Source organism: Corylus avellana, chromosome 11 (assembly GCF_965113065.1).
Source record: "Corylus avellana chromosome 11, dhCorAvel1.hap1.2, whole genome shotgun sequence".
Lineage (NCBI taxonomy): Eukaryota > Viridiplantae > Streptophyta > Magnoliopsida > Fagales > Betulaceae > Corylus > Corylus avellana.
Genome location: NC_142500.1, coordinates 8,805,650 through 8,830,074, shown reverse-complemented (window position 1 = coordinate 8,830,074; position 24,425 = coordinate 8,805,650). Strand labels below are relative to the sequence as shown.

General features: G+C 38.6%; 2 protein-coding genes across 2 annotated transcripts; both read right to left on the bottom strand.

Moving 5' to 3' along the window:
- Nucleotides 1-348: 348 nt before the first annotated feature.
- On the bottom strand, nt 349-2,485 carry LOC148583069 (uncharacterized). Its single transcript, XM_088511529.1, has 2 exons — nt 1,224-2,485; nt 349-827 (listed from the first exon to the last, which is right to left on the bottom strand). The coding sequence occupies exons 1-2, from the start codon at nt 2,410-2,412 to the stop codon at nt 349-351; spliced, it is 1,668 nt and encodes a 555-aa protein (XP_088367655.1). The 5' UTR covers nt 2,413-2,485.
- A 19,498-nt stretch (nt 2,486-21,983) lies between these two features.
- On the bottom strand, nt 21,984-24,020 carry LOC132165609 (protein ATAF2). Its single transcript, XM_059576242.2, has 3 exons — nt 23,737-24,020; nt 23,102-23,376; nt 21,984-22,946 (listed from the first exon to the last, which is right to left on the bottom strand). Exons 1-3 carry the CDS (start codon nt 23,894-23,896, stop codon nt 22,488-22,490), a joined length of 894 nt encoding a protein of 297 aa, XP_059432225.2. The 5' UTR covers nt 23,897-24,020; the 3' UTR covers nt 21,984-22,487.
- Nucleotides 24,021-24,425: the final 405 nt, after the last annotated feature.

The window sequence follows — 24,425 nt, the reverse complement described above, 5'->3', positions numbered from 1 at the left end:
CCACTTACACCCGACCACAGATTTTCCAAGAGGTAAGTCAACCAGATCCCATGTATTGTTCTTGTGTAAAGCATCAAGTTCCTCTTTCATCGCAGCCTGCCAAAGAGGGTTAGTGGAGGCCTCACGAAAAGAGTGAGGCTCGTGCAAGGTAGCTAAGGCATGAAAGCAATGAAAATTCTGTAAATGGGAAGGAAGAGATCTTACTCGGGTGGATCGACGAATGTCAGGTGATAGAGTGCAGACTGGATCCTCAGATGGAACAGAACCTGGGGAGGCAGGCGAAGAACTTGGGGACGCAGGCAAAGAACTTGGGGACACAGGCGAAGCAGCTTCGAGGGCATCAGATGACTACAGTTCTAGCGAGAGAGACTCAGGCAGGGTAGTAAAGGGAGGGGATGATGGCATGCTGAATTTGCCGACGTCGTGGAATAGTCGATGCTCCCAAAAAACTACATGACGGGAGATGCGAAGACGACGAGACACAGGATCATAACACCGGTAGCCCTTGTGTTCCACTCCATATCCAAGAAAACAACACAACCGAGAACGAGGCTCAAGTTTGGTGCGCTCATGAGGCTGGAGTAAAACAAAACAGGCAGAACCAAAGACACGGAGATGATGATATGAAGGGATAGAGCCAAACAACCGCTCATGAGGAGTGCAATTATCAAGGATAGGGGTAGGCAACCTATTGATTGTGTAGACAGCCGTGAGAGTGGCTTCACCCCAAAACGGGGTAGGAACAGATGTGGAAATGAGAAGAGCACGGACAGTGTCTAAAATGTGCCTAAGTTTACGTTCAGCTCGACCATTTTGTTGTGAGGTGCCTGGACACGACAAGATAGAAACAGTGCCATAATGTTTTAGAATGGCTTGAAAATCATGTTGAGTATATTCTAAAGCATTATCAGAACGAAAAGCCTTAATGGGTTTTGAAAATTGGGTTTCAACCATTTTGGCAAAAGTACGATAAATATCCAATAATTCAGAACGAGATTTCATTAAAAACACCCAAGTGTAACGAGAGAAATCATCAACAAAAATAACAAAATAACGTGAGCCACTCATACTAGCAACATGAGAAGGTCCCCAAACATCAGAATGAATTAAATAAAAGGAAGCAGTAGCATGAGAGTCACTATTATTAAATGGCAAAGCCGGTTGTTTACCAAGTTGACATGAACTACAATCAAAAGAATTATTGGAAACTGAACCTAACAAACCCTTGGAAGCTAAAAATTGAACGCGAGAGGCAGATGCATGACCAAGACGCGAATGCCAAAGTGCAAGAGATGGTGATGATGAGGAGGCTGCAGCAGAGATGCCTGTGGCGGGGAGATGTAAGGATGATAGTTCGAACATATGCCCAATTCTACGCCCGGTCCCAATGGTCTGATTCGTACGAGGATCCTGTACATGCACACCAGAAAAGTAAAAAACAAGTCTATATCCAAGTTCACACAGTTGGCCAACAGAAAGAAGATTGAAGGATAATCCAGGCACATGAAAAACTTCAGGAACAGAAAGGGAAGGTGTATTGATAGTGCCTATATTTTTAACAGTCATAATGGAGCCATCAGCTGTGCGAATGAATGAAGAATGAGGGGAAGGTACAGATGTGGTAGAGGAAGTAGGGTGAGGTGTCATGTGATTGCAACAAGCAGAGTCAAAGAGCCAAGAGGAAGAGGTACCTGGCAAAACTGAGAGGACAGAGGAAGATGCATTACCAGAACGAGATAGGACGACCTGGTTGACTATTGTCTCGAAGTCAGCTGCAGATAAGGTGACACTGGATCCTGATGTGTGGCCAGAGGGGGCAACTGAAGAGGGAGCAGCTGGAGATGAACCACTCTCAGTATGAGCAACTGCTGCTGTGGGTGCATTAGATCTTCCCTTACGCCAACACTTGTCAATAGTGTGCCCTCGCCGTCGACAATAGCGACAGTAATTATTATCGCGAGACTTAGGAGGGAGTCGAGAAGTACCTGACCTGTCATAATACTCTCGCTGGAATGACGAGGAGCCAGAGGATGGTGCAGCCAACACTGTATGACTAGGCTGAGAGCGCATAGTCTGCGATCTAGTCTCGGCACGGACAAGTTCGAAGATGGCAGTGTCCAAAGTGGGAAGAGGAGAACGATGTAATAGTTGCACACGAACAGGCTCAAAATCATCACGCAAAGCCATCAAAAATTGGTGAAGGCGATGTTGATCTCTACGGGTAATATACATCTGAGCATCAGTGGGATCCTTCCAAATAGGATCAGAAACATCAATTTGGTTCCACAAGAATTGCATGCGGGCAAGAAAATCATTGATACTCTGACCAGATTCCTGCCTGAGATGGAAAAGTTCAAACAAAAGCTGATACTCGTGAGCACCATCTACAGAAGAATAACGAGAAGCAAGCATATCCCAAGCACCCTTTGCTTCATCAAAGCTGCCAAAGAGTGCAGAAATAGATGGGATAGTGGTATTACGGAACCATGTAAGAATCTGATGATGTTTGCTATCCCAATCAATAAGACGAGTGGTAAAAGCCTCATCTGCCTCAGAATCCTTTTTAACTGGCTTTTGGATATCCCCAGTGACATAAAGCCAAAGCTTGCGGCCTTTAAGAAAGTTGCGCATAGATTGAGACCACAACATATAGTTTGTTCCATCCAATACAGTCTGAACATGATGAAAAATCTCGTTTTGTGCCATCTGGAAGGTTCAAATGCAAAAACAGACTACAAATATGAAATCAGGACGAAAAAATAGGTAAGAAAGCACCTGGTCAACTCTGGAAGTCAACAAAAAGTCAACGGTCAACGGTCAAAGCCAACGCTGACGTGGCACTAATGACGTGGCAAGGTCTGACTGATACTGATGACGTGGCCCGGTGATGTGGCACTAATGACGTGTCACTGATGACGTGGCACGTAGGGCTGACGTGGCTAGGCTGACGTGGCAATTAGGGCTGACGTGGCAAGGATGGCGTGGCACGTGGGTGCGATGGCGCGTGTAGTACACGCGCGAACAGAGGAGGCGTGTACTGGCGCATGGATCTGACGCGCGGAACTTCTGGTGGCGCGTGGGGGCGCGTAAAGGCTCGTATGGAGGATCTGGGGCCTGTTCTGGAATCCTGGGGAGCAGATCTATCGATTGGTGGCCTGAGGGAAGCAATCGGACCACCGTGGCGGGCGGTGGCTGGACGGCAGTGGCGGAATTGCCGAACCTTTGAGCGGCGCGTGAGGGCGCGTGTAGGCTCCGATATGGCTGTGTGCGGCGGCTCTAGGACGGTTGTCTTCCGGGCTTTCAAGCGGTATAGTGATACGCTGAAAACCTTGAGGAGAAGATAGAGAACCGTGAGGATCAGAGAGAAGGATTCGCCGGATAACACTGGCGGCGCCGGAGGAAAAATATTTAGACGCGAAAAATTTTGAGGTGATTCAGAACCTGTGCTCTGATACCATGTTGAGAATAAGGTTGTATATTGAATCACAAAATATAATGTACAGAAGAGGCCTATATATAGGCGAATAATACAGACCTAGTAGAATAAGGAAAGGTAAACCTAGTAACCCTAGAATACTAAAGAAGGTAAATAATAATAATATAATATTATCTAACAGTGTTTTTGTTTTTCCGTTCTCATTGTCAAGCTAACAACTTATCAGCAACAGATGATGATCTTGAGCAAGAACAAGATCATCATCTGAGATAGACATAGACATTATCAATCTCTTATGGCACGGACTATAATTGATCCATCATCATCATCATCATCTTAGTATTCCATAGAGAACAACAAACTGAGCACCATTATTGCCACTAGAGAAAGACCCAGGTTTGCTGCATTTGCCAATGCAGTACTTGAGCGGGGTGCTTGGGCTTCGGCTATGGTAGATGAATTAGGAGCAGCAGCAGTACTCAGAGAAGCAGGTGCTGAGGCCGGACTGGTTGGCGAGCTCCCAGACGGGGTTGGACTCTTTGCTGCCGACGCCGGAGATCCAGCCGCCACCGAGCTCCACCGACACGCCCCCAAAATCCTCCTTCCTTCCGGATCCTCCCGCCGATACGGTCCGACGCCTCGAGAATCACCGGGTCCTCCCCTCCGTTCTCCGCTAACACCTTGGCCTTCGATATCCCTTCCCAACCCAAAAAAGAAACCGAAAACCGAAATGAGAAATGCGAAAGATCAGCAGGGAAGGGGTATTTTGGGTTAAAAAATGCGTTCCGTCGGGTTAAAACGGTTTTAACCGAATTGTAAAAAGATTGATACTTTAGGACTAAATTATAAAAATTAAAATATTAGAAGTCAATTAAAAATCGACCCAAATTTTAAGGGATAAAGTTTACTTTTTCCTAATATTTTTGCACTTGAATTTTCAGCAATTTCATTCTCAACGTAGATAACGAAATAATCAGCAAGAAATCATCTTTTATCATCATGCAGTGAAGCCTATTTTTCCTACTATACTTGTGGCACAAATTTGTTTCAACATATATTTCAATATAAAACATCGCATTTTTTTAAATAAAACCATTACAGTAATAAAAGGGAAAAAAAAAATGCAAAAACATATAAACAATAGGAATGCATATTAACTGAGGAAAAAGTGACAGACATTTCTTTCAAACTAGGTTAAAGGAAATTTCTTTCAACCAACTTTAATAAGTGCCAAGTGTCATATTTCACTTACTTTTTTTTGGTAAAGTCCACATATCTCTCTCAAACTACAAAGCACTTGACAATATCCCCGCAAACTTTCAATTGAGACAATTTATTCCTCAAACTACTATTCAATTGACAATATGCCTCTGAATGCCATCAAAAAGACAAAAATAACCCTAGATTTTTTCTAATAAGATGACAATATCCATTTAAATTTTTTTTAAAAAAAGGGGTAAAGTCCACTTAACCCCCACAAACTACTACCCCAATGACAATCTACCCCACAAACTATTGATTACGACAATTAACCCCATAAACTACCAAACCAATGACAATGTACCCCTCAATGCTAGCAAAATGACGAAATTACTCCTATAAAATTTTTAATAAGACAAAAATACCCTTAAAAATTTGAAAAAAATTAAATTAAATTTTTGTATTTTTTTTTTAAAAATTTTAGTTAAGGCAATTTCTTCATTTTGTTAAAATTGGAGGTACATTGTCATTGTTTTCGTAGTTTGAGGGGTAAATTATCGCAATTGATAGTTTTGGGGTAAATTGTCATTATGGTGATAGTTTGAGGGGGTTAATTGGACTTTACCAAAAAAAGAATTAAAAATGAAAAACAAAAAAATCAGCAAATTGTTCTCCCTCTTCAAGCTTAACAGGAATTTCCTTCGAGCTTAATTTTTGCCAGGTTCCATCGATATAGCCACCGAGTCTTCAATAAAGTGATTCTGGGAGATAAATAAGAATACTTGCTTGCTAGGCGAGCAACAACGAATTTGCTCTTAGTTCACTGGGTTAAGAAAGGAGATATAAGGGCATTGAGAGTACAGTAGCAGAACAGACCGTTTATGAAGATCTGTATCCAAAATTATCAATTACTCCATTTTGTAATGTATACAGAGAACATGCCCAATTCTCTCTAAAGAACGCAGTCCAGAAGAAAACCAAATAGAAACTAAGAAAAATGGTGTTCCCAAACATGGTAACTGCAATAAAAAATTAAGGGGACTTCTTCATATCATTGATTTGGATAAATGAAGAGACATCGCCGAGCTTCAGATCAAGCTTTTGAATGCCCTTCTCCATCAACTGGCACCTCCATCTCAGGAGCTGCCGAAGTATCTCATCGGTTCCAAACTTCTTCCGATAAAGCTCATCGCTCTCAAATATCTCAAAAATGTTGTAGCAAACCTGGTGACCTTCACGATCAACGCGATTCGTGTAGGTGGCCGAACCACCCCAACCACCCCATGGCCTTGGGGTGGTTCGGTCAAGGGTTTTCTTTTTGCCCTTTTTAATTTTTAATTTTATTTTTCTTTTTTAAGTTATTTTAATTTTTTTAGAATTTTTATTTTTATTTTTATTTTATTAAGAATATTTTTGTCATTGAGGATACATTGTCAATTGAATGGTAGTTTGGGAGATACATTGTCCTAATTGAAAGTTTTTGAAAACATTGTCAATTAAATGGTAGTTTAAAGAGGTATGTGTACTCTTCAAACCCCCCCCCCCCCCTCCCCTTTTTTTTTTTTTCTTAATATTCTTAACAACCATTTATTATCATTCTAATAACCTAAGAACCCAAAAATTAATTTTTTTTAGAAACTCAAAAATATTAAACGACACTTGTCACTTATTAGAATAAATTGAAAGAAATTTCCTATAAACTAGTTTGACAGAAATTTGTGCTAAAAAAGAAATAGAGGGAAGCTTTAAGCTTTAAGAAATAACATATAAACAATAGGAATTGAGATCTCGCTTAATTTTTTTTCAATGGTTTAGATTTAGGTTAAGTGTAACATGAAGAAAAAAAAAAAAAAGAAGTAAAATTAAGGGTATTTGTGAGATTAATCACTGAGTTGACATGTGAAAACAAATTAACTCCTCTTTCTTTCTTTTTTTTTTTTTTCTTTTTTTTTCTAAGTTTTAACTTCCTAAATTTATCAAAAATGTGCAATAGATCCTCCCATCGCTTTCGTGTTCAAAATGTTGCGGTCCATTAATGCCACATCATCATTTTTTATACATTACCTTAAAATATTAATTTTATTAAAAAAAATCAAATATTAAAAAAAAAAAAAATAAATGGGTGCTCAACAGTGAGGCAGCCACTCCAAACCACCCATGAGATAGGGGTTAGGGGTGGCCTACAAGCCACCCTAACCCCTATGAGGATGGCTCGCGACCACTCGTAACCCCTCTACGGGGTGGCCCACCCCCATGAACCACCCCATGGGAGTTGGGGCGACTCGTGAGCCACCCCATAAGGGATTGGGGGTGCCCGCAAGCCAACCACCCCTAACACCTTGGGGGTGGCCGCCACCCTAGGGGGTTAGGGGTGGTTCACGACACCCGTAACCCCCTACAGGGTGGCTCACAAGCCACCCCAAACTCCTTGGGTGGCTTGCAGCCACCTATAACCCCCATTTGGGGTGGCTGCAAGCCTTCCCATGGGGTTAAGCGAGCCACCCGTAACCCCCTACAGGGTGGCCGCGAGCCACCCCAACCCCCATCAAGGTGGCTTACAAGCCACCCCTAACCAGATCGAGATCTTCGGCATGAGAGTTGCTGCCATACGGTTGTGGCAGAAAACATGGGTTTTCTGCCCACCAATCACAACATGACACATCAACATTTTAAGAAAAATACAAAAACTTAAAATGAGAACAAAACACCAAAACAAAAAAAAATGAGGAACCACCAGCCCCATCTGGGTGGCCGGCGTGGCCACCCCCAGGCCACGGGGTGGCCGGCGCGGCCACCCCCAGGACACGAGGTGGCCCGCGCGGCCATCCCCAGGCCACGGGGTTGCCCGCGCGGCCACTCCCAGGCCACGGGGTGGCCCGCGCAGCCACTCCTAGGCCACGGGGTGGCTCGCAGGCCACCCTAGATCTGGCTGGGGTGGGCCCGTGCGGCCACTCCCAGGCCACGGGGTGGCTGCGCCGTGGTGGCTGGGGTGGCCCTAAGGGGCAGAAGCGGAAGCGGCGTTTTCGGGGCGGCGACTTCAGGCGGAGGTGGGTGGCAGGTCAATGTGAGAGGAATAATATGGTGTTTCGTTCTCATTTTGAGTTTATGTGCTAAGCTGAGGTGTCAGCTTGTGAGTGGTGGGCAGAAAACCCCCCCTTTTTGCCTTGACCGAATTGAAGTTATTCCCCTTCGGCAATGGGCTCAAAATTGCCCATTCTAAATTTTATAAATCTGAACCGTCTAATATCATCTAAGAGCCACCATCAAACCATGTGTCTCACTATAAATAAATTAATAAAATATTATTTACATTAAAAAAAATAAATGTAAAATAAAATAATAAGCAAATAAAATATTATTTACATCCTCCTCAGCCCAAAACCCAGTCTCCGGCGAATCCATCTTCAACGCCGGCCCCGTAAACTCAATGCCGGACATAACCTGCGACGCCGAGTCCAACACCGGCGGCCCGCAACTCTCGCTCTTGCCCTCACTGTCGGAAAACGGCGTCAGCGAAAACGACGACGATGATAAAGACGAAGAAGACGGGAAACTGACCGGCCATGTTGTGGGTTTGGTGCAAGCAGAGGGACTGAAGTTCCCTGCTAATCAGGCTTTGGGTGCAAGAATCTCCATCACATAAGACCAGGTTCCAGTGACTCCAATAACTCCAAGTTGATTCTACCCAAGTGTTTCCTATGAGGGAGGGCTCGGCGCCGGAAGTTTATCTAGGTGGCGGCGAGGTTCTGGGGACCATGCAGATGCTGTCGAAGGTGCTGGGTATGGATGCGCAGGTTGCTGAGAGCCGCGGGGAAGGGCTGGGAGTGCTGACCCAGATCAAAAATCCTCCAGTGGTGGGGGCTGGCTTGCAGGAGCAGATAGCTTATCCTGATTTTGGGGAGGAATGCAATGAGGGAGGTTTGGGGAGGTGGCATTAATTCAAGCAGAGGATGATATCTCAAATTTGGGCACTATTAAGAGGGTAAGAAGTGAACAGGAGAAAGGGGGGTCAGATATGGCCACCCCATGGCTCAGCTGGGCTAGCCGGCCACCCATATTTTTTTAGTTTATTTTATTATTCTATTATATATATATTTTTTAAAATTTTAAATAATATTTTGTAAGAAGTGAACAGGAGAAAGGGGGGTCAGATATGGCCACCCCATAGCTCAGCTGGGCTGGCCAGCCACCCATATTTTTTTAGTTTATTTTATTATTCTATTATATATACATTCTTTAAAATTTTAAATAATATTTTATTATTTTATTATTTTATTATTAATGAGACACGTGGTAGCTTATAGATCCTTAGATACTTTGAATGGCCAAGATTGAAGAAATTTTTTATAGACAATTTGTTGCCCATTGCTGGGGATCCGGGTCCCCCCTAACCCCTATGGGGGTGACCTACACCAGCCCCATAGGGGTTTTGGGGGTGGGCATGATGGTTACCCCATCATTGGCCATCCCTTCATTCATTCTTTTCTTTTCTTTTCTTTTCTTTTTAATTTTTTAATTTTTAATTTTTAATTTTTTTAAGATTCAATTTTTTAATTAAATTAATAAAATTAATAATTTAAGGTTATGTGTCAAAAATTATAAGTGGTTGCGAACCACACCTAACACCCTGGGGTGGCTTTACGGCCATCCCCCAGGGTGTTAGGAGTGGCTTGCAACCACTTGTAACCCCCTTATAGGCCGCAAGCCATCCCTGACCTTCATTGGAGGTGGTTGCAAGCCATCCTAGGGGGTTAGGGGTGCCTTGCGGCCACTCGTAACCCTCTTACAGGTTGGATCATGAGCTACCCTAACCTCCATGGGGTGGCTCGTAGGTCGCCCTGAACCCTATGGGGGTAGCCTGCACCAGCCTCATTCGGGTTGAGTTAGGAGTGGCTGCCCCACTACTGGCCACCCATTCATTTGTTTTTTTAAGATTTGATTTTTTAATTACATTAATATTTTTAAGGTGATGTGTCAAAAATGCTGATGTGACATTAATGGATAGCAAAATTTTGAATAGAAAAGCGATGTGAGGATTTATTGCACATTTTCGATAAATTTAGGAAGTTAAAACTAAAGAAAAATAAATTAATTAATTAACAAAAAAAAAAACAAAAATTGAGGACTTATCTGTTTTCACGCGTCAACTCAGAAATTAACCTCACAGATACCCTAAAATTAATGGGTACTGTAGTTTTTTTTACAGCAATGGTTATTTTAGCTACAACATTTTCTATACAAACTCCAACATATTATTTATTCTACTATCTACTTTTTTTTTAATTATAGTTTTTCGATGTGGTAACGGAGGATCAAGATCTCCTACAATTTATGTAACGCCCCATATTTGAGCTAGCAAATATAGAAGTTGTGACGCTGCAACTTTAGAAAATACAATCTTACAGTGGAGTATGTATATTTTTTTTTTTTTCTTTTTCTATGACCTAGGAATAACTTACAAAACACAATTGAGCTGACTGAAATACTTCGAAATGATATAAAATAGAAACATGGTTTTCATTACAACATATGTACACACTAGGTATACCAAATATATGCCACAGACGGCACCTAAATTAATATAGTAATATTTATTAAGTTCACACACATTACCATACGTAATAAAAAATGATTAACATAAATGAGTCTTGCTCCATAGAGTAAGCATCAATCCTGCAGTAGATGGTTTATCAGCCATCAAAACCAGGAAAAGGACCATCGTCCTTACTTTCTATTCCTGCATCAAGATCTATGTAAAGATAACGTTATAATATTTACATAAGCAAACAAGTGAGTAATCTATTTTCCTAGAAACAAAGACTAAAAAGACTAGTTTGAAAAAGTAAGATTAAAGACTAAAATATATAATAAAGAATGAGTTGTAAATGCAGCATAATGACAGATTAGTTTGTGTTTTATGATAATCTTTCTTCAGACCTCTTGTCATGAGCTCCCAACCCGCTTACGTCCGTTATGTCCCTCACACTTTAGAGGTTTACCTGTTTGGTGCTGGCAACTACACTGCCCCAGCTTAGTTATATATTAGGCCTGTTGGACGTTTATATACCCCCGTCCACCCAGCTTGTTCTTAAGGTGGCTATCTTATCAGTCAATTTTATTAGACACATTATGCAACAGTTGTATTGCAAAATTATATTAATAAGACAAAATAAGAATTCCTATAACAATAAAACAAAGCTAGTACTCAGTAAGTATATCCATACTTACACTCCTTAGTGTAGTATTCTGCTCCACTTCTGTATATAAATACATACATACAAACAATACTTAATTCATTCTCCAATAATATCATTGTTTAAAGACTCTCATATTTTTATATTTATTTATTATCTGTCACTTCATCTTTACTTACCCATTTTATTATATTAATCTAAGATAGTCACTTATAACTAGCTTTATGCCTGAATTCATTTTTGGTGACAAGGCCAATGGCCAGTATCATTAAATACAAACTAGTATTATAAATAATATATATAAAGCATGACTCATATTTCGGAAATGAGACCAATGGTCCGTACCTACCAAAGTATGAATCAAAATTTAAATGACAATAAAAGAAATGACTGAATGTAAATACTGAATTCATATTCCGGGGATAACGGCCAAAAATATGAATTAAAATTTAAATGACAATAAAATAAATGACTGAATGTAAATACTAAATTCATATTCTGGGGAAGACCGCCAAAAATATGAATTAAAATTTAAATGACAATAAAAGAAATGACTGAATGTAAATACTGAATTCATATTCCGGGGTTAACCGCCAAAAATATGAATTAAAATTTAAATGACAATAAAATAAATGGCTGAATGTAAAAGCTGTAAAGTAAATAACATATAGATAATATCATAAGCCCTTAATTGATTTTGTCCACTAACTCATTATTATTAATTCACTTGTATCTATTACTTTATTTTACATTATACACTTATTGGGTCTTTAAACAATTAAATGAGAACAGGCGATACAAGCAATAAATCATGATATTTATATAAGAAACACTTACCCAATAATCCTTAACTCCACCAAATCTTCTCTAGGTAGCTAGTTTAGAAAAATAAGTACACTTGAACACTACAAGGAAGATCTAAGCTATATGGTATTTGACTAGAACTAAGAAATAAAATGAAAGGAGAAGCAAACAATTTTACTTGTTCTATAATTGTAAAAACTCAAGTGAAAGTGACTTTAGCTTAGGCTCTATTTATAAGAGAATGAATGGTCAGGATTTATTTTTACACATTTGATATAAGGGTTGAGATGTATTTAACCAAAGGAATGAACATAGTCAATATTTCATGCTCTATACCAAATAGTATTTTCGTCCAAAATGAGGGCAATATATCTCGATCCATTTTTCAATATCCAAACGTACTCTGATTGACATGAAATTTTGAATGTAGATAGAGGACTCTGAGACAAACATTTTATATTTTTGGTTCGACTTCATCCGAGTTCGTTTGAGTCTAGTTTTAGCCTGTACAAAGTTTCCGATTCAACTTAGGCTTTAACTATTTGCATTCCCACTTTGCCACTTGCCTTATTAAATTGTTATAATCATGATATTTCCTATAACCCTCATTACTAGAAGACTTTAAGCTTTCAATAAAAGTGGCTAGCCTTAGTATCTTTCTTTTGCAGTTTTAATTTCATTTAGACAGTATGAAAATTAAGACACTGCTTTTTAGGCTAAAAACTGAAAAGCTTTAAATTAATTTATGACTTCACTAAACGCCAATATAAATAATTTATTTACTAAATTGGGTTGAATTATGCCCATAAACATATTAGTGAAGCTAAATTTTTAGAATTGAAGTAATATACATAAGAGGTCAAAAATCAATATAATATACCTTTAACACTAAATAGTTATTTAATATCATTAATCCACATATCATTGTTCTAATTTATCGATTATATTTTTAATCTATTTAATATTATTTAAATAAGAGTTTTAAAATCTAGGTCGTTACATTCTACTCACCTTATTGGAATTTCGTCCCCGAAATTAAGGCATTCAAATTATCACATAACCTCAATATGAGCGACTCGGATTTTTATTGTAACGTCTAATCCTTAGTCTTATTTTACACTTAATCCCTAACCTTTTATCGTACAGTAATATTCTAAGAAAAATGGTGTAAGAAAATTATGTTCATCAATTTTCTATTCATATACTCTATAGCTCCGACGTACTACTTCTTAAGTTTCAATGTTTTAACTTAGGTACTACTCTTTTATAGAATACCATGATTTATCTATCAACTCAAAACATCGACTGGAGCATTTAATAATATCACTTCTTATCTCCAAGGTATCCCTCAACTTTTGCAGTTTTGAACAATACCCATATAAGCAATCATAAAATGCCATTTACCATGTAATAATATGTGTATATATATGTACTTACCGAGTGATATATCTGGTTAGAATAAATGTGGATATTTGTCCTGCATTTCTTGTTCTAGTTCCCAAGAAGCTTCTTCTACGTCATGATTACGCCAGAGAACTTTAACTAGAGCAATGGTTTTCGTTCTGAGTTTTTTTTGTTCCTTTCGATCTAGAATTTGTACCGGTAGCTCCTCATACCTTAAATTTGCTTGACTCTGAAGTGGTTCGAAATCAATAACGTGCGGGGGATCATGTACATATTTTCTTAATGTTGATACATGGAACACGTAGTGCACCTCTGCTAGCTCAGGTGGTAACTCAAATCGGTACGCTACCGGTCCTACAATTTCGGTTATTAAGAAGGGGCCAACATACCTTGGACTTAACTTTCCTTTTTTACCGAAATGCATCACGCCTTTCATCGGTGATACTTTCAGGAATACTTGATCGCCAACTTCAAAATTCACTAGGTGACGTCCTTTGTCAACATAACTCTTTTGACGGCTTTGAGCTGTTAGCATCCTTTTTCGGATTAATACCACCTTGTCTTTTGTGTCTTGGATTATCTCTGGTCCCACCAATTGCCTTTCACCATCTTCATCCCAATAAAGTGGTGATCTGCATTTGCGTCCATAGAGGGCTTCGTATGGTGCCATACCAATAGTTGCCTGGAAACTATTGTTATAAGCAAACTCAACTAAATGTAAATATTGGATCCACTTACCATTGAAATCGAGTACGCACATTCTTAGCATGTCCTCCAAGATTTGAATGGTCCTTTCCGACTGACCATCCGTTTGTGGATGATAAGCTGTACTAAGATTCAACTTTGTCCCCATTGCTTCATGTAAACATTACCAAAAATGAGAAGTGAATCGCGCATACCGATCAGAAACAATAGAAGCAGGTATTCCATGCAACCTGACTATTTCTCTTATATACAATTCCACTAGCGCAGACACAGAATTAGTGATTTTATATGGGATGAAATGAGCACTTTTGGTTAGTCTATCAATAACAACCCAAATAGAATCATACCCTTTGGATGTCTTTGGTAAACCCACCACAAAGTCCATCGCAATCTGATCCCACTTCCATTCTGGAATGTCAAGCGGTTAAGGGGGCCGGCTAGCCTTTGGTGTTCAGCTTTTACCTACTGGCAAGTAGCGCATTGTGCTACAAAAATTGCAATATCCCTCTTCATGTCATTCCACCAAAATCTTTCTTTTAGGTCTTGGTACATCTTCGTATTCCCCGGATGCACCGTGTATCGGGACTTGTGTGCCTCGCTAAGGATATCTCTCCTTAGTTTAGTATCGTTAGGTATAACAACCCTGGTATCTCCAGTTCTTAGTAAGTTATCATTGGTAAAATGGAAACCCGGAGCTTTACCTTGATTTGCTTTCTCCATAAGCTCTTGTAGTTCAAGATCGTTCTTTTGAGCTAACTTGATCCGGTCTGCAGTCAATGGTCGGATTATGAGGGTTGCTATTGCAGCATCATCATCATTTGGAGTGACTTCAAGTTGAATCATGCCAAGTTGCTTGGCAAACTGATCATGAGAGGATGGAGTTTCGAAAATTACACTTTGCGACTTCCTGCTTAGAGCGTCAACAACTACGTTCGCCTTTCCTGGGTGGTACAAAATATAACAATTGCAATCTTTTAACAATCCTAACCACCTACATTGCCTCATATTCGATTCATTTTGAGAGAAAATGTACTTCAGGCTTTGGTGATCCATGTAGATTTCTACTTTCTCACGAAAAAGATAATGTCTCCAGATTTTTAAAGCAAAAACTATTCCCGCAAGTTCTAAGTCATGAGTAGGATAATTTCTCTCATGGTCTTTTAATTGTCTTGAAGCATAAGCAATTACCTTATCTTGCTGCATCAGTACGCATCCTAGTCCTTTAAGTGATGCAGCACTATAGACTATAAATTTCTCACCCTCTATTGGAAGAATAAGAACGGGTGCGGATACTAACCTCCGTTTGAGCTCTTGAAAATTCGCTTCGCATGCGTCGCTCCACACAAAGTGAGCGTTCTTATTTGATAAAGAGGTTAATGGACTAGAAAGAGTGGAGAAACCTTTGACGAACCTCTGGTAGTAACCAGCCAATCCTAAGAAACTGCGAATCTCATCGACGTTCGTCGGTCGTTCCTTGTTGACAACAGTTTCTATTTTGTTAGGATCGACTGCTATGCCATCTTTCCAGATTATGTGTCCCAAAAATGAGACTTCCTCTAGCCAAAACTCACATTTCTTGAGTTTGGCAAACAACTGCTTTTCTCTCAGAACTCCTAATACAATTTTCAAATGTTCACCATGGTTTTAATGATTGGTGGAATACACCAAAATGTCATCAATGAATACTACTACGAACCAATCAAGATACATATGAAACACACAATTCATTATATCCATAAATACCGATGGAGCATTTATCACTCCAAACGGCATGACTAGGAATTCGTAGTGGCCATACCTCGTCCGAATTGCCATCTTTTGTACATATCCTTCTTTAACTTTGAGTTGATGGTATTTGGATCGAAGGTCGATCTTCGAGATCACTTTAGCTCCCTTTAATTGATCAAATAGATTGTCAATACGAGGTAAAGGATATTTGTTCTTGACTTTGACACGGTTTAGCTCACGGTAGTCTATACATAGCCGAATAGACCCGTCTTTCTTTTTCACGAACAGAACTAGCGCTCCCCATGGTGATACACTCGGGCGTATTAGTCCTCTATTTATCAATTCTTGGAGTTGTTCCTTTAGCTCTTTCAACTTAGCTAGCGCCATTTGGGAAGGTGCCTTGTAAATAGGTTGCGTTCCTGGTATTACGTCAATGGAGAACTCGATCTCATGATTAGGTGGCAACCCATGAGATGCTTCGATGAAGACGTCGAAGTATTCGCACGCTATTGGAATGTCTTCCAGTTTTCGTTTGCCTTCTGGCTTAGCTATAACATAAGCCAAAAATGCCGACACACCTTGTCGAATATTTTTCTTTGCTTGAATTGCTGAGAGAAAGGATGGGGTAGCCCGAACTCGAGTACTGTGAAACCTAAATTCTTCAACACCTGGTGGATGAAAAATAACCTACTTTTCTCTACAATTTCTACATGCATAGTAGCTTGCCAATCAATCCATCCCTAAGAGTATATCATACCCGAGGGATTTTAAAACAACAAGGTTAGCAGGAAGGACTCTTCCCTTTATCATTATTGGGTAGTTCATTACTATCCTATTACATGTTATCCTTTTTACTCCTGGTGTTTGTACTGACAAATCTTGCTCTAATGGTTGTGTACTTATGTGACAAATCTTAGTGTATAGTGCAGAAACGAATGAATGTGTTGCTTTAGAATCAAAGAGAGTACACGCAAGAGTACTAAATAGAGAAATGGTACTTGTCACTACATCATTGTTTGTTTCATCATTCTCATCGTCATCCACAGGGGTCAACGTATATACTCTCGCTTGAGGAGGCCTTCTTTGTTGAAAGTCATTCATTTGTGCTCCAGCTTCCCCCGTAGTATTCATCAAACAGTCCTTCTTAAAATGCCCCTTTTGACCACATCGAAAACAGCCAGTACTTCCGCTCCTGCAATCTCCAAAATGCATTCTTCCACATTTAGGACAAGCAACCTTCTAACTCCCTACTAGAGAAGAAAAATTCTTGTGATCCGCCGGTTTGGAGCTAGTCCCTATGACAAATCGTTTGGAGGGATAGGATGCCTAAGGCATTGACCGTTTGCTATGTTCGTAAGCTGCAAATGTCTCACGAATTGCCCTCTCAGCAAGGGATGCTACGTTTACTATTCGAGCATAGTTTTTGATCTCATGGCAGACAACTCTTTCCTTGATGCGAGAGTTAAGGCCATTTTCAAAACGTTTCGTCTTTGATACTTTCTCAGGAATAAGATTAATACCAAACCTGGCTAACTCAGTGAATTTAATTAAGTATTGTTCCACTGTCATAGTACCCTGCACCAAGTTCTGAAATTCAATAGCTCATAACTGCTTTTGAGACCTTGGGAAATATTGCCTGTTGAATTCCTCAACAAACCTTTCCCATGTGATAACAACACTAGGTCCTATCAGCTCCACCTGGGACTTCCACCACTTACGGTGTATGTCAACTTTTCCTCATTTGTACACTTGAGTGTGTCGTGCAGCAGTTGCATATCTGAAATCCAAGCTTCAGCTACTGTATGTCTTTGAGTCCCATTGAAAGTACGAAACTGCTGATCAGTAAAGTCACGCATCGAGCAACCGATACGCTCGATTGGTGCAGCAGGTTGAGACATCCGTGAAATTGCTTCCGTGAATTGCCTAGTAATATCTCCCATAAATTGGACTAAGGTTGGGTGTACACCATCATGGAATGCTGGAGGTGGAGGTGGAGGTGGTATTTCATCGTTTTCATTAAAGGAGTGAGGTGCTTCGCCTTCCTCAACGACAGGGAGATCACGTCTTCGTACCATAATTTTGTACAAATTAATTAACGACTTATCTATATCAAAGCAAACAACAAAATCACTCAAACATGTAAATAACATAGTTAGGCTTCTATTGCTAATACTTTATTCTCAAACAAAAGTTTTTATAAAAAGTTATGAGTATTTTATTTAGTGAAGCTCTTGTGTTGTATACCCTAGTTCTAGTGTGATATTAACTTTCCCACAGAGCAAACCGCTCTGATACCATAATGTAACGCCCCGATATTTGAGCTAGCAAATATCGAAGTCGTGACGCTGCAACTTTAGAAAATACAATCTTACAGCGGAGTATGTATATTTTTTTTTCTTTTTCTATGACCTAGGAATAACTTACAAAACACAATTGAGCTGACTGAAATACCTCGAGGTGATATAAAATAGAAACATGGTTTTCATTACAACATATGTACACACTAGGTGTACCAAATATATGCCACAGACGGCACCTAAATTAATATAGTAATATTTATAAAGTTCACACACATCACCATACGTAATAAAAAGCGATTAACATAAATGAATATTGCTCAATAGAGTAAGCATCAATCTTGCAGTAGACGGTTTATCAACCATCAAAACCAGTAAAAGGATCATCGTCCTCACTTTCTATTTCTGCATTAAGATCTATGTAAAGATGACGTTATCATATTTACATAGGCAAATAAGTGAGTAATCTATTTTCCTAGAGATAAAGACTAAAAAGACAAGTTTGAACAAGTAAGATTAAAGACTAAAATATATAATAATGAATGAGTTGTGAATACAGTGTAATGACAGATTAGTTTGTGTCTTATGATAATCTTTCTTCAAACCTCTTGTCATGAGCTCTCAGCTCGCTTACGTCCGTTATGTCCCTCACACTTTAGAGGTTTGTCTGTTTAGTGCTGGCAACTACACCGCCCCAGCTTAGTTATATATTAGGCCTGTTGGACGGTTATATACCCCCGTTCACTGAGATACCGACAGTTCCTCGCGGCAATCCACTCAGCTTGTTCTTCAGATGGCTATCTTGTCAGCCCATTTTATTAGACATATTATGCAGCAGTTGTATTGCAAAATTATATTAATAAGACAAAATAAGAATTCCTATAACAATAAAACAAAGCTAGTACTCAGCAAGTATATCCATACTTACACTCCTTAGTGTAGTATTTTGCTCCACTTCTGCATAAAATATATACATACAAACAATACTTAGTTCATTCTCCAATAATATCATTTTTTAAAGACCCTCATCTTTTTATATTTATTTATTATCCGTCACTTCATCTTTACTTACTTATTTTATTATATTAATCTAAGATAGTCACTAATAACTAGCTTTATGCCTGAATTCATTTTTGGTGACAAGGCTAATGGCCAGTATCACTAAATACAAACTAGTATTATAAATAATATGTATAAAACATGACTCATATTTCGAAGATGAGACCAATGGTCCGTACCAACCAAAGTATGAATCAAAATTTAAATGACAATAAAAGAAATGACTAAATGTAAATACTGAATTCATATTCCGAGGATGACCGCCAAAAATATGAATTAAAATTTAAATGACAATAAAAGAAATGACTGAATGTAAATACTGAATTCATATTCTGGGGATGACCGCCAAAAATATGAATTAAAATTTAAATGACAATAAAAGAAATGACTGAATGTAAATACTGAATTCAAATTTCGGGGATGACCGCCAAAAATATGAATTAAAATTTAAATGATAATAAAATAAATGGCTGAATGTAAAAGTTGTAAAGTAAATAATATATAGATCATATAATAAGCCCTTAATTGATTTTGTCCACTACCTCATTATTATTAATTCACTTGTATCTATTACTTTATTTTACATTATACGCTTATTGGGTCTTTAAACAATTAAATGAGAACAAGTGATACAAGCAATAAATCATGATATTTATACAAGAAACACTTACCCAATAATCCTTAGAAGTAAAACTCCACCAAATCTTTTCTAGGTAGCTAGTTTAGAAATATAAGAACACTTGAACACTACAAGAAAGATCTAAGCTATATGGTATTTGACTAGAACTAAGAAATAAAATGAAAGGAGGAGCAAACAATTTTACTTGTTCTAAGATTGTAAAAACTTAAGTGAAAGTGACTTTAGCTTAGACTCTATTTTTAAGAGGATGAATGGTTATGATTTATTTTTACACATTTGATCTAAGGGTTGAGATGTATTTAACCAAAAGAATGAACCTAGTCCATATTTCATGCTCTATACCAAATAATATTTTCGTCCAAAATGAGGGCAGTGTATCCCGATCCATTTTTCAATGTCCAAACCTACTCTGATTGACGTGAAATTTTGAGAATAGATAGAGGACTCCGAGACAAACATTTTATATTTTTGGTTTGACTTCATCCGAGTTCGTTTGAGTCTAGTTTTGGCCTGTGCAAAGTTTTCGATTCAACTTAGGCTTTGACTATTTGCATTCCCACTTTGCCACTTGCCTTATTAAATTATTATAATAATGATATTTCCTATAACCCTTATTACTAAAAAACTTTAAGCTTTCAACAAAGGTGGCTAGCCTTAGTATCTTTCTTTAGCAGTTTTAATCTCATTTAGATAGTATGAAAATTAAGACACTGCTTTTTAGGCTAAAAACTAAAAAGTTTCAAATTAATTTATGACTTCACTAAACGCCAATGTAAATAATTTATTTACTAAATTGGGTTTAATTATGCCCATAAATATATTAGTGAAGCTAAATTTTTAAAATTGAAGTAATATACATAAGAGGTCAAAAATCAATGTAATATACCTTTAACACTAAATAATTATTTAATATCATTAATCCACATATCATTATTCTAATTTATCGATTATATTTTTAATCTATTTAATATTATTTAAATAAGAGTTTTAAAATCTAGGTCGTTACAATTTCTTTTAAATTGTAGATTCTCAAATGACGTAAATTAAGCCCTTTTTAGGCATCAAAACGCTTGAAAAATTATACCTAGAAGACGTGGCATGTTATCGAGATAACCAAAAATAATTTTTCTCCCTTTTTCATCTTCATTTTTCTAGAGATGCATCTTCTTCATAAAATCAAAAGACAATTTTTGGCTCAAATCTTTTTTACAACATAAAGAGTAAGAACTTTATGAAATTATACTCAATTCTTAATTGTAACATACTACATTTTTAATATGTGCAATTTCCCAGGTGTTCTAATGCCTAAAAATGACCAAAATTTAGTAATTTGATAATATATTATTTAAAAATAAATAAATAAAAAATTGAAGGGGATCTTAATCCGATGACAAAAGTCAGAAAGTAATAAAAAGTAGGGAAATGCTACAACGCAATAAATTTCCCACAATTGTCCCATCTAATTCCTATGTGGCAAAGGGCACATGGCCATTTGCAATTTTTTATTATTAATTTTTTATTTTGTAATTTTAAAATTAAAATCAGAATATGAAAAGATTAATAAAAAAAATCAAAAAATCAAAATGGGTGGCCTGCCACCCCTAGGCCCTTGGGGTGGTCCGGCCACCCCCAAGGGCAAAAAAACAAATTTAATTTAATTTAATTTAATTTAATTTTTTTTTTTTTTTTTTTTTTTTTTTTTTTTTTTTTTTTTCAGATTTGGCCCTTAGAGGTGGCCAAACGATCCCCAATGGGGATGTCTTCGGTCACCCGCAATGGCCCGTTTGGGGTGGCCATGGCCCTTGGGGGTGGATCGGCCACCCCCATGGCCCTTGGGGGTGGTTCACCCCCAAGGGTCAAGTCTAAAAAATGTTTAAATTGTTTTTTGGTCATTGGGGGTGGCTTGGGGGTGCCTTCGGTTACCATGGCCAAAGCCACCCCTAAGCTAAACTGGGGTGGTCGGCCATCATTTTTTATTTTTTTATTTTTTTTATTAATCTTTTTATATTTTGATTTTAATTTTAAAATTAAAAAAAAAAATTAACAAAAAATTGCAAATGACCATGTGCCTTTTGCCACATAGGAATTAGATTGGCCAATTGTGGGAAATTTATTACATTGTAGCATTTTCCTAAAAGTAAACCATTACCTTTAATATTATATTCACTCAATATCTGCTAGAGTCAAATATTTTACTTTGAAGCATATGTTGGAGGGAAATGGATCCAATTCACGGTTGGAATTTTCTTAGGGAGCTTCAAATGAGCCACGTTGACATTGGGGTGGCCAAACCTCCCCATGACCTATGAAAATCACCTCAAACCTGCAAAATCGCAGAATGGGTTGACGTGGGGGGGTGGCTCGACCACCCTGATCAGGTTTGGGGGTGGCCACCCCAATGTCACCCATTTTGCAATTATATATATATTGTATTTGTTAGTGGTGGCTGAAATTGCTCTAAAGCCAAATCCTTTCTTCCAAGGTAACCAACCTCAATTCCCAAAAATTCCAAGTACTAAATAAAAACAAAAATGTCTCGACATTTGTTTCTGAATAAAAAATACATATATATTACATATATTACATTATAGGTATGAAAGAATTCAGCAACATTTTTGAAAGATAAAAAGAATATCCTGCAGCCTACAGGGGTCAGTACATTCTTTTTTTAGTAAGTGGACTGGGGTCATTACATATTTATTAACACGTGGATAATATAACACATCACCTAAACCGTTGATCATAATGCTTCGGCTTCTCCACCCCACGATCAAATATTCAAATGTAGATATAGCTCATCCAAATTGCAGCTGATCTCTTTCTTTGGACCAAGGCCCATTTTGATCAATGGCCCATAAATAATCTTAACAAATTCGTGCTAATTTCTAGGAGACTTAAGAGGACTATTAATATTAGTCGCACGCGCACAAACGCAGACAAAGACTGCCTGGGTCCACGACCACGTGCAGGTATCCGGTTGATATTACCCTACAATGAATAAAATGATTTGAACCGTCGGATTAAAGGGGCTTCTGTAGATACGTGAACATGTCCTGAAGAGGTGACAGCTGATCCATTTGAAACTGAAGCTGAGGGGCAAAAGGGTCATCCGAAAAGCCATCCATGTAATTGAACTCCAAATAATTAAAGGCATTGTCTAGCTCATTCCATTTGGGTTCACTTTGGACCTCCCTCTCGCACGTGAATTCGGGTGACACCACGTGCTCCGAGGAGCTCGAGTCGGTGTGCAACCTTGGCACGGAGTCCGACGTGTCCATGTGTAATTGGTCGCTCATGATCATTGCTGGTGTTTTTAACGAGGATGCTACCATGTTCATGTTCATGTTCTGCCCGGACATCTCAATTTTTGGTTTTGTCTCCTCGATTTCTTGGAAGTTTGTCATGTTTTGGTCCGCACCATAGTTTTTCTCCACTGTACCTCTCTTGTTGTAAATTCGACATAAGACCCAATCATCCAGCTGCAATAATTTTAAAATAAAAAAAAAACATTTATTATATAGTGTGAAAAAAGCTTATATATAATATTATGTTTCATTTGTGTAGTGTGAATTAAAAAAAAAAAAAAAACATTTATCATAGGAAGGATTGAATAAGGGGAAGATGGAAGTTTTACCCTCAAGTTGTTTTTCTTGCCAGCCGACCTATCCACATTAGCCAGACGGTATTCGTGCATGATCCAATTGGTTTTGACTCCTTTAGGGGCTTTGCCAGCGTAGAAAACGAGTGCTTTCTTTATTCCCAGTGGCTTGGGCTTGCCAATGGGCTTGTCCGCTCCGGTCGCCTTCCAGTATCCGGTTCCAGCTGCCCGGTTCGGTCGTGAACCGTTTGGATATTTTCTGTCCCTTGGGGAAAAGAAATACCATTCCTTTTCACCGTAAAGAGCCATGTCTGCCCAAATCAACAAAAATAAACTACTTTAGCAAAACCAGAAAATTAACAAAATCAAGCAGATTCAACCAATCCATTCACCAAAACTGAAAATTAGATCCAAATTTTCCGTGATTCGATTAGAAAATTTACCCAAAACAAAAAGGCTGCTCTGTTTCTGGATTTCAGAAACAGAGAAACTGATAAAGAAAAACCCAAATCCCATATTTTTTAAAGAAGAAACTGAACAATTCCAAGCGAATTGATGTGAGATTTAGGTGACCCACGTCTCAAAACTGAAGCAATCAATCAAAATCTTCTAACAGACGCTCTTAACTTTCAATGGAAAGAGAAGAAAAGAAATTAAAAAAAAAAAAATACCTGGGAGCTGCCATGGATCAAACTTGTACAGATCAATCTCCCTAATAATCGGAACAGCCAGAGGCAGCGATGCACATTTCCTACACAAATAAAAATTCACCAACTCCTCGTCTGTCGGATGAAATCTGAACCCCGGCGGTAACTCTAGCTCACCCGTCATTTTTCTCTCAAGCTTCTCTCTGTGTTTTCAATCAAAGATAGGTGTTCTTCTCGTTCTTCTCGTTACTCAGCGGACTTGGAGACCCTGAAACGAAGATACAAAGGGGGCGGAGGCTTTTATATAGAAGAACCTTTGAATTATCAACGTGGGGGACTACTGGTCCAATCTGGTACTATAAAAACGTGCTGACCGCAGCCATGGAGCACAGCCTCACCAGACTACGGTCTAATGAGATCAAGACACGTGTGCTTGTCCCCACTCTCCTGGTGATTCTGTCACTGCTTCCGTCATCTTCGTTGTCCGCATTAGAAATGTCGGCTCAACGGCCTCACAGGGCTGGTTGACCGCAATCCCGTCTTACATATGGAGTTTCAATCTTGTGCCTCTGATGTCACCCTATCATGCTCAGCCATGTTTCTTACTAGGGCCTTTTTCGTATTTTCGGTCATGAAGAAGGTTGACTCTCATCCAAATACTCAATTTTTAGTGGCGACTGCAGGTTTTTTGGAAAGAGGGTGTTGTAGACGAT

What these genes read in the sequence shown, in the direction of transcription:
- LOC132165609 (XM_059576242.2), bottom strand. Translation starts at nt 23,896, where the DNA reads ATGACGGGTGAGCTAGAGTTACCGCCGGGGTTCAGATTTCATCCGACA. An exon ending in TGATCCATGGCAGCTCCCAG is followed by an intron (nt 23,377 to 23,736) that starts GTATTTTTTTTT and finishes TGATTTGGGCAG; the next exon opens with ACATGGCTCTTTACGGTGAA. An exon ending in GCAAGAAAAACAACTTGAGG is followed by an intron (nt 22,947 to 23,101) that starts GTAAAACTTCCA and finishes AAATTATTGCAG; the next exon opens with CTGGATGATTGGGTCTTATG.
- LOC148583069 (XM_088511529.1), bottom strand. Translation starts at nt 2,412, where the DNA reads ATGCTTGCTTCTCGTTATTCTTCTGTAGATGGTGCTCACGAGTATCAG. An exon ending in TCAATTTTTAGCTTCCAAGG is followed by an intron (nt 828 to 1,223) that starts GTTTGTTAGGTT and finishes TGTCGTGTCCAG; the next exon opens with GCACCTCACAACAAAATGGT.